Below are 14685 nucleotides of genomic sequence, written 5' to 3'. Positions count from 1 at the left end.
AATATAATTTTGTCAATCTTTCACAGCTGCAGATGTTTTCCAGAAGACTCAAGCTAGCCATGAAAATGCAAGCTTGAAGTAGGTATAAATAACCCCCAGTGTATGTAAGAACTGGGAATAGGAGCAAACTGCAGTCTGGACTCTGTCAGTTTTACCTCTATCAGTTTCCCCTTTATTGATATTATTAGCCAGACTTAAATTAGGAGCATTGCTTTTCAGTGACTTGCATCACTATCTCGCTTGCTGCTTGCTGTAGTTGGTGACCACCCAGTTCAGGCTGTTTAAGTCAGGCTGTTTCTTTGAATGAACAAAAGACAGCTTGCATCTAGAATGGTGGTATATCTTCTCTTTCTAAAGACATGTGAATTAGATACTGGTCTGTGTCCCATGATTGATCCCCTCCCTGTTCCACATGAGTGGTACCAGCAAGGTGGCATCCTCATTGGTGGGGTTGCTTCTCAGATCCTGTATCATTTTACAAAACCTGATTTCAGAGAACATCCTTCGGAAGAGTTATATAACTTTCCAGAGTAAGGAAAACTCCCCATCTCACCCCCTATTTCCGGCTCCATCTTGCTGTTTTCCTTGATCTCCTTAATCTCCTTCTGCAGGCACTGTAAGAAAGAGCTATTCTGCCTGGCCTTCAATTTGAATTAGCCTGATCCTGTATTCCCTTTCCCCTTTTCTATGAAGAAACCCTTTCTGGGACCCCACATTTAAATTCTTCCATGGTCTCCTTGCTGGCCCTAGTAGTACCAACTTGGCCAGTTAACCCTGGTGATCATTTGATGTCTACTGACTGGGTTTTTTTCATTCCCCAAATGACCCCGAAATTTTTGAATTTTATTGATATTGATGCTGCATTTTATGTTGTATTTTATGCTGTTTTATGCTGTTTTTAAGTTGCATTTTAATCAATGTTTTATATTTGCTGTTAGCAGCCCTGATCCCGGTTTTTAAACCCGGAAGGTTGGGGTATAAATAAATTATTATTATTATTATTATTATTATTATTATTATTATTATCACACACTCCAATTACAGTTTATTGATGTATGATGATGTTCAAGGAAAGGGTCTGTAGACTTGACCTAACCTTTGTCCTTTTCAAATTCCTGAAGAAATCTTCTTAGATCCCTTATGTTTTCCATGAAATTTCATAGAATCATAGAGTTGGAAGAGACCACAAGGCCATCGAGTCCAACCCCCTGCCAAGCAGGAAACACCATCAGAGCACTCCTGACATATGGTTTTCAAGCCTCTGCTTAAAGACCTCCAAAGAAGGAGACTCCACCACACTCCTTGGCAGCAAATTCCACTGTCAAACAGCTCTTACTTTCAGGAAGTTCTTCCTAATGTTTAGGTGGAATTTCTTTCTTGTGTTCCATTCTCTTTAGAAAAACAAACACAGAACCCTGCTTAATGTTTTTCTGTAAGGTTTTTTTTTTTTCTTTTGCTTTTCCTGAGTAAAACATGATCACACAAAAAATGTTGATAGAAGTGGTTCAGTGTGACGAGAGAAAGCACCTTGAGAAACCTTCAGACGCTTGTCCACAACACAGGCATTCTAACTTTTCATACATTTTTCCTTTGATGTTTCTGTACTGGGAAACCTACTTTCTCATATAAGCCTTACACATTCTACTAAATGTAAAGAAAAAAAAGAGTTGGTTCTTCTGGGAGACCTTTCTATATTGGAAAGCAGAGTGAAAGATTTATGTATGCATGCACTGATGTATCAAATAGTTCTGGCTTAGAGTCAACAGGAAAGGTATTGGGGGAAATAAGCAAAATGAAAGTAAAATGTTAAAACCCAACAATAGAAGGTTTCAAAAAATGTGCAAAAGTGCAGGAAAGCTCCAGAATAAAAAAGGGGGGAGGAACTAAAGCCATTACAATTTTGCATGCTTACAAAAAGGAATTTGTGAAGGGTCCAGAACGCTCAATAGTATTTCAGATTGATCCACTTTGATCCACTTTCTACAGTATTAAGCTTTTGCAGGGTTAATGAGTAGAACTAGCAATGGACTGAGGAGGCATTTATTGGCTCAGAAAAACCATTAATGTGTAAAAGGATAGTCTTTAAACCTAAACAATTTACATACAGCAATTGCAAAAATTGTAGTTTCAAAACTTTATGAATTGCATAATTCAAAATAATAATGTCAATTCTGTTGCCAGAGTGCTGATAAAATTCTACCAGGACATCCTTTCCCTGGCATTTGCTGTCAAGGAGATCAACAAAAGTTCCAAGATTTTGCCCAATGTCACACTTGGATTCCATATCTATGACAGCTACTATGATGGAAGACTGACCTATCGGACAACTCTAGATATTCTCTTCAAATCACACAGATTTGTCCTCAACTATCATTGTGACACACAGAAAAACCTCATAGCTGTCATTGGTGGACGTGACATTGATACCTCTTCCCATATGGAAGACATTTTAGGTCTCTTCAAGATTCCACAGGTAGGAGCTGTGAATGGAGTGTTGTGGATTCTCACAAACTGCTCTCTTCCCTTGTCATAGTCATTGTGATTATGTGTCCCAGGAAGGGGGGTATACTCCAGTTGCATTACCAGGCCTTGAGAAAATTCCACAAGAAATGTACATGGTGGCAGCTGTCACTGAACCAATGAAATAATTCAATAAATAATGGTTGAATAAAGAGGCACATGCGGAGAGAGAATGCTGGCAATCTTCATATCCTATATCTGCACATTTTAGAAAGAAAAGCTAACGTATACTTCATTACCACTAAAGGATTATGATACAGTTCTTTGCATTTTCCAAATGGTGGTCCATGAATCTCATCAACACATTGTGACTAACAGCTCTTGAAGTATTTTGGTTGGATGCAAGCTAGGCCCTTTCCTGAGAACAATAGTGGTGGATGATATTTATTGAACAATATAGGACTGTTGATTCTGCAGAGTGGCGTTTGTTCAGCCATAACCCAAATTTTCCCACAAATACGAATATTGATAGCGTACAGGTACATTAAATTATCAGTATAGCACCATAGTACACTTACATACAATTCATATGTAAAAAAACAAAACAAAAAAACCTTCCACATTTGTCATCTATGGAAAGTCTTTAGGCTTGGTTTACTTGAGATACAGAGGCTGAAAGTGATGAATTCTGGAAAGAGAGGAAAAAACAATTGTTTGGAAATTAGAAGAATGGACTGTGAACCAATGCTTGGAGAAGCATGTGACTGTACATATTATATTTTAATTCATCTATAAATATAAGTTTATGCAGGTAAAATTCCTGAATGTTAATGTCTGGACATTAGTTTAATTTCCAAAGGAGGGTGTCAGTCATATATATGATTTGAGCTTCTTAGCTGCATTTTTACTACCTTTACTCCAGCAATAACTACCTGTACATTTTCTTTTAGCTCACCTATGGCTCCTTCCCTTCCGAGGAGAGTGATACTAGTAGAGTCCATTCTTTTTACCACATGGTCCCAAATGAAGTTCTTCAGTACACAGGGCTTGTCAGCTTGCTTAAGCATTTTCAGTGGACCTGGGTGGGGCTCTTTGCTCCAGATGATAGCAGTGCAGATTTTTTCGCCCAGAAACTGGAATCATTGTTTTCCCAGCATGGAATCTGTTTAGCTTTCACCAAAAAAATTAAACAAATAGCCCGTTTTGATGATTATAGCAGTCTTGGTGAGATAATCGACAGAATCTTCATAAATTTAAGAGATGACAAAGTCAATGCACGGATCATCTATGGAGACTCTATGACACTTGTATGGCTGAGAACCATTATTTTTATAGGAGAACTTGAAAAGAGGTGGGATGCAATTAAAAAGGTGTGGATCACCACAAGCCAGGTTGACTTCATATTAACAGGCCTTCAGAGGAATGCGGGGGACCTTCAGGTGTTCCATGGTGCAATTGCCTTTACAATTCACTCAAATGAGGTTCTAGGATTCAAGGAATTTGTTCAGACAGTCAAGCCTCACTGGGCAGAAGAAGATGAATTTCTTAAAGACATCTGGGAGCAAGCATTTGACTGTTCATTTTCAAATCCTGAAGAATCTACAAATGACACTGGAGCATGTACTGGGGAAGAGAAATTGGAGAGTCTGCCTACACCTCTGTTTGAAATGCATATGTCTGGCCACAGCTACAGTATCTATAATGCAGTTCATGCTGTTGCTCATGCTCTGCATGGCATTTACACAGCTACAATGAGGCACCCAGTAATGGTGACTAGGAAAAGAGTTGAACTTCAGGATCTGAAGCCATGGCTGGTAATGTTTCCATACCGATGTAATTTAAACCTATTATTTCTAGGTCTGACCAGAAGCAGTTTTCTCATCCACAAATAGCTGATGGGATTGAGTTGCATACCTGAATAATTAGTACTATTTTGTGGGTTCACGTTGCCTCTTAGATCTGAAGAATTAAATGAATTTAAGTCATCTACGGACGCGGGTGGCGCTGTGGGTAAAAGCCTCAGCGCCTAGGGCTTGCTGATCGAAAGGTCGGCGGTTCGAATCCCCGCGGCGGGGTGCGCTCCCGTCGTCTGGTCCCAGTGCCTGCCAACCTAGCAGTTCAAAAGCACCCTCGGGTGCAAGTAGATAAATAGGGACCGCTTACCAGCGGGAAGGTAAACGGCGTTCCGTGTGCTGCACTGGCTCGCCAGATGCAGCTTGTCACGCTGGCCACGTGACCCGGAAGTGTCTGCGGACAGCGCTGGCCCCCGGCCTATAGAGTGAGGTGGGCGCACAACCCCAGAGTCTGTCAAGACTGGCCCGTACGGGCAGGGGTACCTTTACCTTTTAAGTCATCTACAATGCAAAACAAACTCTCCATTTACCATGTAATAAGCATAGCTTATTTTTTTCAAATGGAAAGTTTTTTCATTAAAGCTTGAAAAACAGAAAAGACAATATGTAAAACTTGACATCAAGTACCAAGTATTTTTAGCATAAAATCTCAAAGAGAAAAGAAAGGAAGGAAGAAAAGGAAAGCCTTCCGATTATCCATCTATCAGCTATATATAGACTTATGCAAAACACATTTCCCAAAATAATGTCCAACTCTTCTATTTTCCATAAACCAACCTTTTTTCCAGTCTTCAAACCCAGAATTCACAAATTCATTTTCCCTTTTGTGCAAAAAGTCTGAAATGGGTATCTAATCATTAATATATATGAACAATGAATTTTCTCTAATTAAACACGTCAACTTTGCCATCTCGGCCAAATCCAGTAATTTCAATAAGCACCCTTCCATAGTAGGTATTAATAAGTTAATAATAGCATATGTTAACTATAGCTTGGTGCTATACTTGCTCTTAGTTGGACTGCAGGCATCCTTTTGACCCCTTTATTTTTCTGTTTGTCTCTCCATTAGTTATTTCCATTTCTTCATGATATATCTTTTAATAACTCAGTGGGAGAAACAATCTCTTTTGATGCTAAAAGGGAAATGGGAGGTGGATTTGACATTAACAACATAGTCACATTTCCAAATAAGTCCTTCCAGAGAGTGAAAATTGGAAGAGTGGGTCCTGATGGCCATGAAGGAAAAGAATTCATCATTTACGAAGACCAGATTGAGTGGCACAGTAGTTTTAATCAGGTGTGAATAATTGGATATCCTTAGTGGGGGTCAACTCTGCTCTACAAATGGACCAATGGGGTATTGGTGATTCTTTTCTTAGCTGCTTACATCTATGCCTTATCAGAATGTGAGAGAGTCTTCCTCAAGCTGGGGAACACTGCTCTAATATTTTCTACCTACTACAAATATTTGCCATCTGCTAAAATCAAATAGATATAGCGTTTAGATGCCAAATATCTCCATAGCCTTGCTCCCAGTTTTGAAGCATAGATCATGGCCTAGCAATTGTCCCCAGTTTTGAAGCATAGGTCATGGTCTAGCAATTGGCCATCACTATTTCAGTGGCCATATTCTGAATACTCCAGTTACTAATCTGAGCATCAGAAACTGAGCAATATTATTTCCAGCTTGTCCTTCCCTAATCTCTCATTTATGGACAGGTACTTCCCATCTCTGTGTGTAACGAACATTGTCAGCCTGGTTATCAGAAGAAAAAGAAGGAAGTGCGGTTTTTTTGCTGCTACGATTGTGTTTTTTGCCCAGAAGGCAAGATTTCAAACCAGATGGGTAGGCGACATATACCTGCAACACTTTCACCATAGCGGCCTAATTCAAATTCTTTTATGAGCTGATTAAGTTTGGAAGTAGGGATGGAGGGGATATTTGATTCAGTTTGCATTTGAAGGCAAAAACGGAATTCACTTAAAAATAAATAAATCATAGTACTTGAACCAAAACTTCTAAACTGAAGGAGGGGTCACGAGCTTCTGAAGTAGTTTGTTCCACTGTTGAGCAGTTTACTGTCAGGAAGTTTAGTTGGAATTTATTTTGCTGTAATTTGAATCAGTTGCTTCTGGTCCAACCTACTGGAGCTGTAGAAAACAAGCTTGCTCCATCTTCCTTGTGATAGCCCTTGAGAGATTTGAAGATGACTATATTATCATTTCTCAGACCTTCTCTAGTCGAAAAATACCAGATTCTTTTAACCCTTCCTCATAAGGCACTTGGTTCCCAGGACCTTGATCATCTTGGTCACCCTCCTCTGCACACATTCCTGCTTGTCAACGTCCTTCTTAAATTATGGCAATTAGAACTGGATACAGCATTCCAGGTGTTGTCTAACTAAGGCAAAATAGAGTGGCACCATTCCTTCTCTTGATCTGGACAATATACGTCTGTTGATGAAGCCTAGAATAGCATTAGGGGTTTTTTACTGCTGCATCACACTGTTGACTCATGTTAAGCTTGTGGTCTACTAAGACCCCCTTGATCCTTTTCACATGTGTCCCCCCTCTTATATTTGTCCATCTGTTTATTCCTGCCTAAGTATAGAACCGTATATTTGTCTGTATTGAAATTCCTTATGTAAGCTTTAACTTATGAGTAAATACAAATAGGATTACACTTTCACATTACAAATCAAGCAGCACTTCTTGGCATACCCACTTGGAAACAGCAGTCATTGAACTAATGTGTTTCAGCTGCTTATATATTTTAGGATAGCTCAATGCAGAATTTATATGAGTTTAAACACAGCAGAAATGCTTGACATTCCTTCCATACACATAAGTGGCATACGTGTAATGGACTATTTTCATGCAACGATTGTCTGCAAGCAAGCAAACAGAAAGAGGGACTGATATGGGCCTTATTTCTTTTTTTCCAGATATGACTGACTGTTTCAAATGCCCAGAAGATCAGTATCCAAGCAGTGACCAAACTCAATGCCTCCCCAAAACTATAACATTTCTTTCCTATGAAGAACCTTTAGGGATTTGTTTAGCCTCAGTTGCTGTTTCTTTTTCTCTCATCACAGCTTCTGTGTTACAAATTTTTATTAAGCACAAAGATACCCCCATTGTCAAAGCTAACAACCGGGACCTCACATACATTCTCCTCATTTCCCTTCTGCTCTGCTTCCTCTCTTCATTGCTATTCATTGGACAACCTGGGAAAGCAAGCTGCCTCCTCCGACAACCAGCTTTTGGCATCATCTTCTCTGTGGCTGTTTCTTGTGTTTTGGCCAAAACTGCCATGGTTTTTCTAGCGTTTATAGCCACAAAACCTGGATCTAGGGTGAGGAAGTGGGTGGGGAAAAAACAGGCCTATTCAATTTTACTTTCTTGTTCTCTTATTCAAGCAAGTCTTTGCATTGCGTGGCTCTTAAGCACGCCCCCATTCCCTGATTTAGATAAGTATTCGGTATCTCAAAAGGTCATTGTGCAATGTAATGAAGGGTCAGTTGCCATTTTCTACACTGTCTTGGGCTATATGGGCCTCTTGGCAATCATCAGCTTCATTGTGGCATTCCTAGTCCGTAAACTACCTGACAGTTTTAATGAAGCCAAGTTTATCACCTTCAGCATGCTGCTCTTTTGCAGTGTTTGGGTTTCCTTTGTTCCAACTTACCTGGGCACCAAAGGAAAAGACATGGTAGCTGTGGAGATCTTCTCTATATTATCTTCCAGTGCTGGGCTCCTGGGTTGCATATTTTCCCCTAAATGCTACATTATTCTGTTAAGGCCTGAGTTGAACAAGAAGGAACAGCTTATAAGGAAAATGAAGTGAAACACATTTATTTCTTATTTAGTTTTGTAATTTTTTAAAACACTGCCTATCTATCTATTTATCTATCTATGACTGAAATGAAATTAAGCATTACTTGCTTCACCTTAAAAAAATAACAGGAATTATGTGGGTTTTACTAAATGACGCTTGGTGTCCCTTCCAACTCTGCCATTCTATGATTCCATGAAATGTAAATAGTGGGTCTGAAAAGCCATGCTGAAGTGATACTGCCTCTGGTAATATATGAGATATGATATAATATACAAATCAACATATGAGATGCATGAATAGGAGAAGTGAACGGCTGAAATGTTCCATACAACTGATAAGCATTATTATGCTAAGTAGTTCCACTGAAGCCTCCTGGTGGACAAAATGAGAAGATGGCTCCTACAATTCCAGGACCTTTTTGCTTTAGGGTTACTCACAGTGGGTCTCTCTCCTCGTACAGTAATACATGGCAGTGTCTTCTGGCTTCAGGTTTTTCATTTGCATGTAGAAATTATTGCCATCCTTTGAGACTGTAAAGCGACCTTGGATGTTGGGAGAATAGTAGTTTGTCACAGATGGTTTCCAATAGCTGATCAGCCACTCAGGGGTCTTCCCAGGTTCCTGCCTAAGCCAAGACATCCACCACTGGTCAGCAATGTCCATGGTGCATGTCAGTTGGGCAGATTCTCCAGGTTGCTTCACCATAGCCATGGACTGGATTATAACAACTTGAAGCTGGGCAACTGCATGAAGAAAGAAAGAAGATGCAGGGAATAGAAATGTCATTTCCATCCATTTATGTTATTGTGATTTGAAAATTGTTGGAAATTCAAAACATAAGCCAATGTTTTAAAAGTTCTCAGCCTATGGGATGTGGAGAGGAATACATACCTTCTAACACCACCAAAAGGACAGCCCATTGATACCAAGAGAATATTTTCATGCTATGCTCAAGAAAAGAGCTCACTGATCATATAATAATCTTGACACTTTAGAAGTCTGTAGAATTGCCTGAGTGTTCTCAATTTTGACAGTGAGTGCTTTATAAAGGAAACAGGTTCAATATTTGCATATGTCCCTAATAAAAGGCGGTTTTCTGTTGATAGGGAACAAGTCTGGGAAGCAACATTTATTTTGCTTGTAAAAGGTCCCAGGTTCAATCCCCAGTTTCTCCAGCTAGGGCTGGGAGAGACCTGAACCTGAAACCCTTGAGTTCCACAGCCAGTTAGTGTAGACAGAGGACTTATCCACACTTCCTCTTGTCCCACTTCTTTTCCCCTCCCCCAGAGTAAAGCTGCTCTTTAACATGCAGTTGAAGCAAAGAGCAATTTGGGCTTTCTCCAGGTTGATATTTGCTCCAATTTAGTACTAAAGAGCAGACTTTCCCTGGGAAAGAAGTGGGACAAGAGGAAAACCACTCAAACCTTTGCCTAGAAAATGGACTTCAAGTGGAAAACCACTCAGGCCTGTGTTTTCTAGGCATGGAGCAAGTGGAAGTGTGGATGAGCCCAATATTCTGTTAGATGAACCAATAGGAGTCCTTACTTTCTTAAACACCAGGTTGGTTTGCAACCAGTGTGGACATGAGCTTCTCAGTTACTGAGGGAAATTACTGTAATCAAAGCATACATAGTTCATTTTGAAGTAAGAAGGGAAACACAATGTAAGGACAAAAAGAAAGAAATAATGAGATGTGTTTTGATTTAATATTTTCCCCCATTAGGAACAGAATTTAAAATATTGTGTATTAAAGGAGTCTGGTTGAGAATCATTAGGAAACCCTAAAGCAGTCACTGGCCAATGTTGAGTGTGGATAATTTTTTTCTTGGTTCAGCAGTTTCTGTCTTATGATTTTCTGGTTCTCTGGTGGCACTTCTTTAGAATTTTTGCCAAAAATCATGCAGCGAAATGTTTTTGTCTGAGATCTAACGGGATCTGTCTCACTGCATATCTTTTCCAGCAGTACACTGATGTGTATTCTGCTTTGAGGTTGTTCATGTGAAGACAGAAGTTGGAGCCACTCTTAGAAACTGTGAAATGCCCCTGGACTGCAGAGGAATTACTGTATCCAGAATGAATATCATAATAATACAGGAGCCATTTCAGGCCTTTGCCAGGTTGCCGCTTGACTCAGTACATTGCAAAGCCACTAATATCAAACCTGGTGATGATTCAGTTCAGTTTATGGGATTCTCCAGGTTTCTTCAATACTGAATCTGACTGAGTCAAAACCATCTGTGAGAAGACACTGTAGTGGGCAAAGAAACCAACAATAGGGAAAACAACAACTAAGAGTGGGAAACAAGTTAAAACGGAGAAGCAACATCCCACATATGTCTTCAAAAAACCAAACTGATAGGTAGAAAAATAAAATAAGTCTAAAGTTTAACACACATGGTGAAGAGGCACCCAGTGCAATGAATTTTGGCAAGAAAGATGGTGCAGCAGAGGGGTGGATGGTCTGGATCTCAAAGTGACTCTGTAAGCGCTGCCACAGATCTGTGGTGGGTGGGAGACATTGAGAAGGATTTGAGAGTACTCCTGGCTTTGCATAAATTGTTTGTCCTAAGAAAGGACAGCATGAAGATGGGATCAAAATGCTTCCTGAGAATCAAAACATCAGAGAAAGCAATCATTTCTAGGAAGGGGAAAGTAGGGCCACTTGTAGTGTTTGGGGGCCCCTGTAATAGCACAATTATACTTCCTCAGGCATTCAGCACCATGACAGCCAGATGGCACTAACAAGAGGAGCCACAGCAAATCCTGACTTGCTGCTAGTAATGCTGACCTCTGATCCCAGCCCTGAGCAGAAGTCTTCCAGCTTGCTGGTGGGATTTGGCTTGGCTAATTGGTTGGACCCAGTTCAGATGACTACAGGTCCATTGCTCCTTTATGTTTGCATTCACATGTATGTTTCCAGAGGATTGTGAGATAATCAAACCTTTATGTGATGGGCTCATTGGAGGGTTACAGGGAAGAAGAGAACTCTGGGAACTGTTCTCCCATGGACTCCATTAAATTACCTGGTATTAGGACTTTGACTCACTTTCTCACTGGTGTTAATGGTGGTGTGTACTGACCATTTCAGGATTTATCCCCATTTTATGGGTTGGAGCCAACCCTCTGTGATTGGGCACTGAAGGAATGAATGTTGAAGGTGGGAAATTCAATTGTACTGGTGGAACTCTGTTGTTCAAGTGAAACTGCAGCATTGGACAGAACATGATGTGCCCAATCAAACTGGTGTCTTCATCTTAGGCCCCAACTTTCCTCTTGGTAAATTTATTATTATTATTTTATTTTGATTTTAATCTAATTTTAAGCTGTATTTTAATTGATCGTTTGACTTAATGTTTTAATGTATTATATATTTTGATGTTAGCTGCCCTGAGCCCAGCCTTGCCAGGGAGGGCGGGATATAAATATTATTACTACTACTACTACTACTACTTTTGGAATGTCAACCTGCTACTTCACATCCAGCAGGGAGGAGAGAAGGAACTTTTGGTTGAATCTGGGAAGAAGATAACCAACATGTTTGTTACAAAAAAAAAATTACCAGGCTCAGAAGGAGTAATTTTCTCATTTTGTAATTATTCAAATCAAGTTGCCCAATGCTCCCAAGGTTTTCCATGAGAGAAGAACAACAACAATGAACAGGGAAGCCAAAAAGTAGCTATAAGTAATCCCAGTCAAAGTAAGAGCTGGGAGTGGAGGCAAGAGGCAGGCTGGGCTCTGTTAATTTCACCTTTTTATTCATAGTAGCCAGACTTAAAACAGGAACATTGCCACTCTCACCTATTCAAGGCATGTAACATACCAGAGTACTTTAGCAGAGGTGCACACCATCCAATTTAGCCTCTTTAAGTGATGAAGATGAAGAAAGTGACTAGATAAAGTAAAGATGTATCTTAGAGTCAACCTTTTCTGCAAGAATGCTGGGGTTGGTAGTGATATACCTCTTGCCTTCAATGACATATGGCATATATGCTAGCATGTGCTCCATGATTGATCCCTTCCCTGTTCCAAATGAGTGGTTCCAACCAGGTGGCCTCTTCATTGGTGGGATGACTTCTCAGATAATTTATGCTTCCCAAGAAGTTTTCTTTCACGAACACCCTTCTCAGAAGCTGTTTGAGATCTCAGCGTAAGACTTTTACTCCCCCTTTTCTATTGTTTGAGCCTGCTCTAATCATACACATACAAAAATTGAGAGGAGTGACAGAGTATCAGCAAGGACTTGCACGTTCCACTAAAATTAACATACAAATGGACTCTGTTGTAACAGTGGTTTCTATTTTGGAAAGTGTGGGTGACAGATTTAGGCACCCCTTGCACCTATTTGCATGCATTAGAGCCACTGAGGAGTGAGGGGGAGGGATAAGGATAAGGAAAAGGAAATCTTCAAATGCAAAAGTGTCAGACATCACTAGAGATAAACTATCAAACTACTCTGCATAGGACTAAGGTCAGAATTCAGAAACATATTCAACTACTATTATCATACCCTCGGTTATTACCTACAGAGGTATAAAAAGTTAATCAATTGTATGATTCTCTTTTAAAATAGTAAAATAAATCTTTTGGCAGTATTGTGACAAAATTCTACCAGCATGCGCTTGCCTTGGCATTTGCCATAAATGAGATCAATGAAAATCCCATGATCTTGCCTAATGCTACACTTGGATTCCACATCTACGACAGCTACTATGATGCCATGATGACCTATCGAACCACTCTAGATCTGCTCTTCAAATCGCATAAATTTGTCCTCAACTACAGATGTGACAGTCAGAAAAAACTCATAGCTGTCATTGGAGGTCTTGGCTCTGAGACCTCTTCCCTTATGGCAGACATTTTAGGTCTCTTCAAGATTGCACAGGTAGGATCTCGGAATAGGGTGTTGAAAATTTTCCAAAAGCAATTCCATTCTCACTGTGATTTTGTGCTTCAGGAAGTGACAGAGAAAAAAAATGTCATGGCTAACAGTCATGTAACAGTTATCTTTCAACTGCTTTAAAGCCACACTATTTGCAGCCATCACTCCCTCTTGTTGAAACAAATTCTGTAGTTTGACCATGTGCTGTGTAAAGAACAAGCATTGCCTATCCTAAATCTTTGAACATCCAGCTACATTCTCTGTCCTAGATTTGAAGTGTTGTGAGGGAGGTGGAAAAGCATTATTTTATCTACCTTATCTATGCCATGCATAATTTTATATACTTTGATAGCCTCAAAATATTTATATACCATCCACATATTCATTCATTTAAATATTTAGAAACCTCACTTTTTTAAATAAAAAAGGAACTAGGCAGTGTTCATCACAAATCACAATGCAAATAGTACATCTATCATATATACATTATTTGACAATAAATATCTGTATATTTTCTTTTAGCTCACCTATGGCTCCTTTCCACCAAAGAAGAATGACATAGGTCATGTCCACTTTTTATACCACATGGTGCCAAATGAAGCCCATCTGTACAAGGGGATTATCAGCTTGTTTAACCATTTTGGATGGACGTGGGTTGGGCTCTTTGTTGTGGATGATGATAGTGGAGAACATTTCTTGCAGACCATGGAGCCATTGTTTTCCCAAAATGGAATCTGTTCAGCCTTCATACAAAGAATCCCACAGGCACCCAATTTGGATGATTTGGATACAGTTATTGACATATTCTCAAGTAATTATATAGATTTCACAGATGACAAAGCCAATGTCTCTATCATCTATGGAGAATCTATGACAATTGCATGGCTGAGAACCATTACAATTCTGCATGATTCTGCAAATCGGAGAAACACACCATTTAAAATGGTGTGGGTCATGACAAGCCAGATTGATTTAATATTAACAGGCTTTCAAAGGGGTTGGGGTCTTCAGTTATTCCATGGGGCGATTTCTTTTGCAATTCACTCAGAAGATGTTCTAGCATTCAAAGAATTTCTTCAGAAAGGAAAGCCTTATTGGGCCAAGGGAGATGGATTTGTTAAAGATTTCTGGGAACAAGCATTTGACTGTTCATTTGCAAGTTTTCTAGGTCCAACAAACCTCACTGGAAAATGTACTGGGGAAGAGAAGTTGGAGAGTCTTCCTGGTCCTCAGTTTGACCTGCTCATGTCTGGCCACAGCTACAGTATCTATAATGCGGTCTATGCCGTGGCTAATGCTTTGCATGCCATTTACTCAAGTAGAACCAAACCCAGAGTCATGCTGAGAAGGGGAAGATTTGAACTTCAAGATCTGCAGCCGTGGCAGGTAGTATCACTACAACAAAATATTTTAATTTAAGCAGTGTATCAGCTCTAGTGGAGACTACAGACAGCTATACAGCTCAAAAATAAAACCTTCAAGTGTGTTTTAAGTGCAATATACAATGTGACAATAGATTTTAGAAGCATTTTTGAAATGGTTTTTTATATGTGTGTAGATGCCACCTACATCCAGTTTTCTGATTCACGAATAACTGATGGAGTGGAGTTGCATAACTAACTTGCTGACAATATTTTATCGGTTCACATTTCCTC

General features: G+C 39.7%; 1 protein-coding gene across 1 annotated transcript; it reads left to right on the top strand.

The window, feature by feature from the left end:
* The first annotated feature begins 330 nt into the window (after positions 1-330).
* Positions 331-8160, top strand: LOC128399167 (vomeronasal type-2 receptor 26-like). The gene is made up of 6 exons (XM_053360415.1): positions 331-530; positions 2182-2473; positions 3411-4274; positions 5383-5610; positions 6033-6159; positions 7259-8160. Exons 1-6 carry the CDS (start codon positions 331-333, stop codon positions 8158-8160), a joined length of 2613 nt encoding a protein of 870 aa, XP_053216390.1.
* The last annotated feature ends 6525 nt before the right edge of the window (positions 8161-14685 follow it).

This window comes from Podarcis raffonei, chromosome 13 (genome assembly GCF_027172205.1).
Source record: "Podarcis raffonei isolate rPodRaf1 chromosome 13, rPodRaf1.pri, whole genome shotgun sequence".
Classification (NCBI taxonomy): Eukaryota; Metazoa; Chordata; class Lepidosauria; order Squamata; family Lacertidae; genus Podarcis; species Podarcis raffonei.
This window is presented reverse-complemented; position numbering and strand designations above follow the sequence as displayed.

What these genes read in the sequence shown, in the direction of transcription:
- LOC128399167 (XM_053360415.1), top strand. Translation starts at nt 331, where the DNA reads ATGGTGGTATATCTTCTCTTTCTAAAGACATGTGAATTAGATACTGGT. An exon ending in GTCTCTTCAAGATTCCACAG is followed by an intron (nt 2,474 to 3,410) that starts GTAGGAGCTGTG and finishes ATTTTCTTTTAG; the next exon opens with CTCACCTATGGCTCCTTCCC. An exon ending in CAAGATTTCAAACCAGATGG is followed by an intron (nt 6,160 to 7,258) that starts GTAGGCGACATA and finishes CTTTTTTTCCAG; the next exon opens with ATATGACTGACTGTTTCAAA.